Below are 7500 nucleotides of genomic sequence, written 5' to 3'. Positions count from 1 at the left end.
ACTCGAACTATAAATTCCATTTGTAAGATGTAATCTTAACAACTCTTTTCTGCTAAATTTAGTCAACTTTATTGCTTTAAGGCATGATCTAATATTTATTTCCTTTGGAAAATGCATTATTTTTATTCATACAATGATTTTTAGCTTATAATTGTGTCTTTTATTACTAATGGTTTATATACGAAATGGTTTACTTATGAAACATCGCCATAAATTTTAATATTTTATTTTTATTATATAATGGAATTTTCTTTTATGACATTATTATGATTCATTAGTTATTCGAAGATTAAATATAACACCGTCATTAATTGCATCAATTATTATTTTTAATTCATTAATAATATCAGTGATTATTATTATAAAAGATTATGAATGACAGATTGGTATTTTATTACGTTAGCCTTTATTTTCTTATCTTTAAGTACATTTTTAATTTCAAAACAATCCTGTAAGTGTGTATGTTTAAAGTTGTATTAAAATTATAATTCATTTAACTGGCATTTAATTTCGTATCATGATAACTAATTATATAATTATTGTCACTGTTAAATGAAGTAAAGTTAATATAAATAATGTTTGGATGAGACTTGGTCGATCTATTTCAACATTATGTTTAAAATAATTAACCAACTGCTTAAATGTGGAAGGCCATTTATAATTAATAATGCATACATAATAAAATTGAATTGAAATGATAATCAGTGGCAATTATTTAAAGTTTAAATAAAGGAAAAAAAAAACAATTTTCCATAACGATAAATTAGAAAAATTAGAAAAAAAAAATTCGCTCTATAATCTCTTTTATAGGTTATCCAAGAGAATTTCGCATATACACATATAGATGTGCATAGATCTAATCACGGAGTCTCGCGCTTCCCTGCAAAGATGGAGCCGATTTATTGTTCCGCGTAGAGAACTCGCACTGAATATTTTTTTTCCGTACCCCGTTCGTTTTTTCCTTTGAGTATTCAGCTTCTGAAAAAAGAGAATTTATAAGGAAAAAAAAGTAGTTTGATCGACGCCTCCGCGGAAACATTTGGGATAGGAGCAGAAGCTGCAGAAGAAAAAATTCAGTTGACGTATCGGTCATCATATGAGCTTAAAAAGACACCTGGAAGGTGGAATCTCGGACGTTGGTTTTTTCTCAGTGCTCGCGGGGATGGCCAGATGCGGTCGCCTTCACGGCCTCGGGGACGAGATTCGCGTAAACATAACCTCCTCGTGGTTCTAAAAGAGGAAAAATCAATAACCCAGATATCTCCGGGATTGCAAAAGGGTGCCGGAGAAAACATGTCGTGGAGGCATTGTCAAAGTCGCGGTGCCAACGACGATGACTTCCCCGTGATAAGAGTACGGACGTTTAAAGACGCGGTTCTGTCTCATTTTTTTTTTCCTTCATTTAACACAAGCTTTTAAGGTGGTTCTTTCCACGGAAAATATTTTTAAAAAATAATAAATAATAATAAAAAAACTCTTATTTCATGAGAATGTTAAGAAAGTTACGTATTGGTTGTTAAAATAGATCATTTTTTAGCTTTAGGAGGAAATAAAGTAGATGTAATGTTCATAGAAAGTAACTTAGAATTTGAAGCTAAATGGACGTAAAGGCTAAATTCATTTACCAAGTATATCAATTAAGTACTTGATGTACATATGTGATTATCTACAATTTTTTGAGAATTAAGTTTATTTATTTAAAATTATTGTCTTAAAATCGTGTGCAGTAAATTATTTGTAATAAGATAAAAATAAATAATAAAAAGAACATATATTACTCTTTTAGGTTAGAATTATAAATATGGACATAGTTAATTATTTCCATTTACGTACATTAAAATATTGTATACAATGCTTATAATGATATATTTATTCAAGTTTTGCAGCTCAATTTAACAGTAAAAGAACTGTCTTAAAGATTTCTTTTAATGTGGCTTTATTTTCTTTTTCTTTTTTAATTTCCCTTTGATTACAGAATGCCAAGTACAGCAGTTCCAAGGGTGGCTACTCGTCATCTACCACATCGGATGGCAGATACGAAGGGCGAATGCGGGATTCGCCGAATGGCAATTCATACAGCCCAGCAGGGGGCTTGGGAATGGGCATGGGAACAGACAGAGACAGCCCTCGTAGTTACTCCACCAAGCCTCTATATAAGAAGGAGAGAGAAAATAGAGACTACAAATTGTCCTCCTCTAGGGATAAGTATTCCGGTAATTTATTGTTTCAAGTTATTTTATTAGAAGACCTATTACACGATTAATGATTAACTTACAACATTTGTTGTTTATTATTAAAAGTATCAATAATATTTTTATGAGAAACTATTTGTTTAAATTGTAGATTATAAATATAAGAAATTTGATTATTTAACAAATACTACATACTTACTATATTAATTGATAAATAAGTAAGAAATATTTAAACAAATAAAAAATTCAGCTGTAAATTTAGATTTTAAACGCCTACTGATGCTGTAAGTTTTAATTAACTTTGAACATCAGTATAATTCATTTGAAGTACATGAAATGATGAATATTTTATCGTTACATATTTTGAATATAAATTTATATTTTTTATATGTGTAGATTGTGCACGATCTCCTAAAGATAAGAGAAGTCGAGAGTCAAGAGACTCTGAGCACAGGACCAATCATGATAGGAGCAGCGGAGAAGTAAGTGTTACTTTCATTTAAAATTTTTTTTTATAAAATATGAGTTAAGACTATTGTAGCAGTCGGATAGTAATTCACGAATCCAATAGTATTTAACCAAATATTTATATTTCAATCATTTTATTTTTTTAGGTTTGAACAATTTTGTGAAATGTAAAATGTAAATAATTAGTAGCTAATCAGTATGTTAAATTTGAGATGGCTTTTTATTATTTTACTAAACTATTAAACATAAGAGTAATAATCATAAAACTTCTACTATTTTCTACTGTCTATTCCAAAACAATAACAACTTAATATAAGTGAAATAAGCATGTGATCGATACATCATAATTATTCATTTTTATAAAATCGACTTATTTACCTGGTATTAAAATAATTGAAAAATCCTTATTATATATTTTAATATTATTAAAAATATATAATAGTTACAACTTTCAATAATGATTTATTAACTAAAGCATTATTATTAATTATTGAATAGTAATAATTTTTAAGTTAAAAATTGATATGACTATATATTTTTTAAAATTTGCATTATTTTTTTAATTAAATAGATTCTACATCCAATAAAATTATCTTCAAATTCATCAAGAGATTCTTCTTCTCAACGAAAACCAACACATAATTCATGTCAGGTTAGTATTTAACGAAATTTATTAAATAAAAAGTATAATAGTTAATACTAAATTTATATCTTATTTTTCATTATTTATATTTCGATTATTTTTAATTCGTCCATGGAATATTGATTCCTTAATCCGACAATTTAATCAATTGGTAATTATAATATCGACTGCATACCATTTGATTAATTCGGTTATTGCAGTGGCGTAATTGTTTGCTTGACCCTGTCGTTTTGTAAACTAAATATGTGTATTATTATTTTATCTTTAAAAGCCAAAATAAACCCTTGGTTTGTTAATTTGAAAATATTTTGTCGGAAAGGATAAGCGTGGTGATGAGCGAGGTGTTATGGAACGGACGGCGAGGTTCGGGGACTGGTCAGAACATATGAGTTCCTCCGGTAAAAAGTATTACTACAATTGCAAAACTGAAGTATCCCAATGGGAAAAGCCACGGGAATGGATTGTTCGGACAGATAATCGTCAGCGCCAATCCAATGACTATTCATCTTCTCGATCAAGTAAGCACTGGAATATCATTGAAGATGGCATTTTCAAATTTCATATATTTTTCACAATTTAAAACCGTCTTTGCAAATTAACATTGAAATATCGGAATACTGTTAATATTTAAAGTAAAGTTTATTACATTCATATTTCGTTATAATGTAACTGGCGAGAGCGAAAAGCTACCGTCATTGATTTATTATAGGCTTTGCTTATTATGTTAAAATTGTAAAACACTTGGCCTGAAATGATACGAATTCTAAGGAAGATCAATGTTTCTTGCAATCGATCCAATACATTATGTATTTATTGTACTCTAACGATTGATGGAGAGTATCGATAAAACTCTAGGATAACAGAGTTTGGTATAAAAAGGAGGAATTACATTGGTTATTTACCAAAGCGTCCTACTTTATCATTGAATTTAAGTATAAATTCATATTCCAATGATTTGATTACTAATTACAGCCTAAGAATAATAATAATTGTTTTACTTGCTCTTAAATTTTCAATAACTTTATCATGTTTTTATTAAATTTCAAAAATAAATCACTTTTTTTTTTTCTTTCTTTTTTTTTTTTTTTAATTTACCCAATGCAATATTCATTTTGTTATCGAAATATATGTAACCCTACCTGCAACGGGAAACAATTGTTGTAATTTTATGTAGTTCTGTAAAATTGATATTACCAGTGAGAGATGCGAATGGATTGCGAATGGAGGAAATTCATAGATCTTCTTGATTTTTTATTATTAAGTTGAATTATTAAGCAGTGCATAAGCGAATTGACATAAATTTTACGACCAGGCCTATCTCAAATATTTCGTTTTGCCATTTAAAAACAAAACGAAATAAAATGGGAGGTTAAACAATAGAGTCAGTAGCGCTTTTGAGAATCCGCTTGGGCGGTGTCTAATCATCTCTTGATTGTTCATGTACGACAGGTCACGACAAACATTCCAACTCGCGGTCGAACAGCGGCAGCGGCAGTGCTCGCGACGGCAATAGCAGCAAGTCCTCACGACAGTCGGACAAGCGCGGTGGTGGAGGCGGCAGTGACTACTGGAACCAAGGGGTTGGCGGCAACAGCGGCAGCAGCCGGGACGACGTCCCCTCTTCGCGAGATAGGGATCGTGGTGACAAGGACGGTGGTGGCAGCGGTGGCGGTGGTGGGGGCGGCGGTGGCGGTGGCGGTGGAAGTGGCAGCAGGGAACAGCGGGAGCGCGAGCGCGATAGGGATAGGGATTCGTGCAGAGAGGAGACCTCGTCGTCGGCGGCGATAGCCGCGGCAACGGCGGCGGCTGCGGCGGTGGCTGCGGCGGCCGCGGCTGCTGCTCAGAATCTGAGCCAGGCGCAACAGGTTTCGGGGCAAGAGCGACAGGCCCAGGACATGGACATCTCGCCGGGCGACTCGACGCCCACGTCCGAGCCCATCGGCACGTCTAGCGTTCACGATCCCCTGCCCCAGGGGCCCGTCCTCTTGGCTACCGGTCAGTAACAACTCACGACGCATCCTTTCGCATCCTTCTCGGGCCTTCAGAACGCGCCTCTCCACGCGTAACCATCATTGTTCGGATCTTCCGAATGGCACTCCTCACTCCTACCTTCCATTTAAACTCCACGGCCTCTCTGTCATTCTCCAAGAAGTTAAGTTTGTGGGAGGGATAGTTGGAAGGTGGCCGATGGTCAGGTCGAGCCCACTCGGGCATCCTAGAACTTCATTAAACTCTCCATGTTTTGCCCAACAGCGTTACCTCGTTTGGCGTCACATCCAATGACGTCGCAAGCGCCGGGGAAGCTTGGCTCGCCGACGCAACAGCACGGAGCCGGCAACACACCCGGGCCGCCGGTCTCGCTCTCGAGCCTTCCGCGCCTCCTCTCGCAAATCACAGGCAGCAAGGAGCAGCCCGATGCCCAGAAAGCCCTTCAGACCATTCAGACAGCCATTCTTCTGTCGCGACAAGTAAGTCCTCGTCTTCCTTCCATCTTGGCTGATGGTCGACTGCTGCTCCGAACTTGTCATACTTTCGACTATCACAAGCGAATCAACTTTCTAAATGCTCAGTATTTAATGGCGATAGAAATTTCGTAATATCGTGCACAAAAAGAGGGATGTAAAAGAGAGATAAATTTTGCTAGCAATTTATTTTGACGGCTTGTGGATTGGGGAGTCGGTCGAGTCTCGTTTATTATCATCGCGTTCGGGTATATCTCGAGAGTATTACAGATCGTGACAGAGTATCGTCGCCGATCGAAACAAAGCGTTTGATATATTTATCCATAAATGTTATTAATAAACATTGTATCACGAATCTCAACAGTCAGGAGGTGGAGAGAGGACCAGCTGCTCGAGCGACCTCATGGCTCCATTGAAAGTTGACACGAGCAACAGCGTAGCAGGCGAAGGGCCTCCAACGCCGACGCACTCCGAGACTCAGGACTGTATAGACGCTCGAAAGTGTAAGTTTTCCTCGAGATTCGTCTCTTTATTTGGAATCTGTGATTTATTCGGGATCGACGTCGTCGTCTGCGGGATGCAGTATATATAGCCCGCTCGGTCGGTATAACACGCATGTAAAATTACAAATGCAATTGCAACGAGTGCAATGAAATTTTAATAATCTTAAAAATCATTAATTAATTTATTCAGCGAGCTGGCCAAGAGCCGTAAATTACGAGTTTATATTTTTCATGATTTTCAGGGTAATGCACGCACGCGTACTAGGAAACGTTAGGATGTAAACTCGTAAGTTTCGGTGTATTCTACGATCTCTCTGTTTTACAATAAATATTCTTTTAACGAGGAATATTTAATTGAATATTATTGTAATTGTATTTGCTTTGACATATCGTTTAAGAACTTGGTAGTTTATATCTTGAGGAGAATTGTGGTAATGCATGAAACGCAATGGCTGGCGGCTATTAAGAAGTAAAAGCGTGTTTCGATTTATATTTGCTAGAGAAAATATTCCATCCCTCCTTTATAATTGTTATCAAACTCGTCAAAGCCGATCGCCGCATATATATATATATATATATATATATATCTATCTATCCATTTATCAATATATATAAATATATATATATATATATATATAGAGCTGTATTTAATTTTCATAAAGCAACGATGACTCGATAAATAAAAGAAAAAAATACCAGTATGGCCAATGATATTAGCTTTTTAGAAGGCAATAATTATCTTTCGATGCCCATATAATCCGTAACGATAAAAAGAGCTTGTTAGATGCCATTATTGATGTCAGATTCAATATCCAAATGTTCGTCAAAGCTACGGGCGGGGAAGGCCTTAAAAAAGCTCTTGCGAATATCGTTAAGAGAGTGGGCGAGGCGGCGCCAATGCCGACAATCCTAATCATTTATTGTCAACAGTGAGCAGCCCAGGGAGCGCGAGCAGTGGCGTGCAAGGTATAAGTTCCCTACAGAGTATAAGTACTCTGGGCACTTTGGGGAGCTTGGGCAACGGCGGTGGTCTCCAGGCCCTGTCCCGGGTGCAGCCGCCGCTCACGCCCTCTCTCACGCCATCGCTCGCCAATCACTACCGCGAGGATCTCACGCAGCACGTACGCGCCTTCCCCGCGGACATACTAGAGAAACAGGTAGGCCAACTTCTGCCAGCTGGCCTGTAATGGGCTGATTTTTACTTTATCCGATCTGCACGGGGGGGGGGGGGC

General features: G+C 36.4%; 1 protein-coding gene across 1 annotated transcript in view; it reads left to right on the top strand.

The window, feature by feature from the left end:
• Positions 1-7500, top strand: part of wcy (WW domain-containing adapter protein with coiled-coil wacky) — a 9939-nt gene that overhangs the window by 1019 nt on the left and 1420 nt on the right. Inside the window, exons 3-10 of the mRNA XM_011496998.1 lie at positions 1976-2213; positions 2589-2674; positions 3232-3312; positions 3623-3821; positions 4753-5298; positions 5557-5771; positions 6130-6268; positions 7199-7425. Coding sequence (XP_011495300.1) covers positions 1976-2213; positions 2589-2674; positions 3232-3312; positions 3623-3821; positions 4753-5298; positions 5557-5771; positions 6130-6268; positions 7199-7425 — 1731 coding nt within the window. The remainder of the gene's footprint in view (positions 1-1975; positions 2214-2588; positions 2675-3231; positions 3313-3622; positions 3822-4752; positions 5299-5556; positions 5772-6129; positions 6269-7198; positions 7426-7500) is intronic.

This window comes from Ceratosolen solmsi, unplaced genomic scaffold (assembly GCF_000503995.2).
Source record: "Ceratosolen solmsi marchali unplaced genomic scaffold, CerSol_1.0 scaffold13, whole genome shotgun sequence".
In the NCBI taxonomy this organism is placed as follows: domain Eukaryota; kingdom Metazoa; phylum Arthropoda; class Insecta; order Hymenoptera; family Agaonidae; genus Ceratosolen; species Ceratosolen solmsi.
The sequence above is the reverse complement of the archived record's forward strand: the minus strand, read 5'-3'. Positions and strand labels throughout refer to the sequence as shown.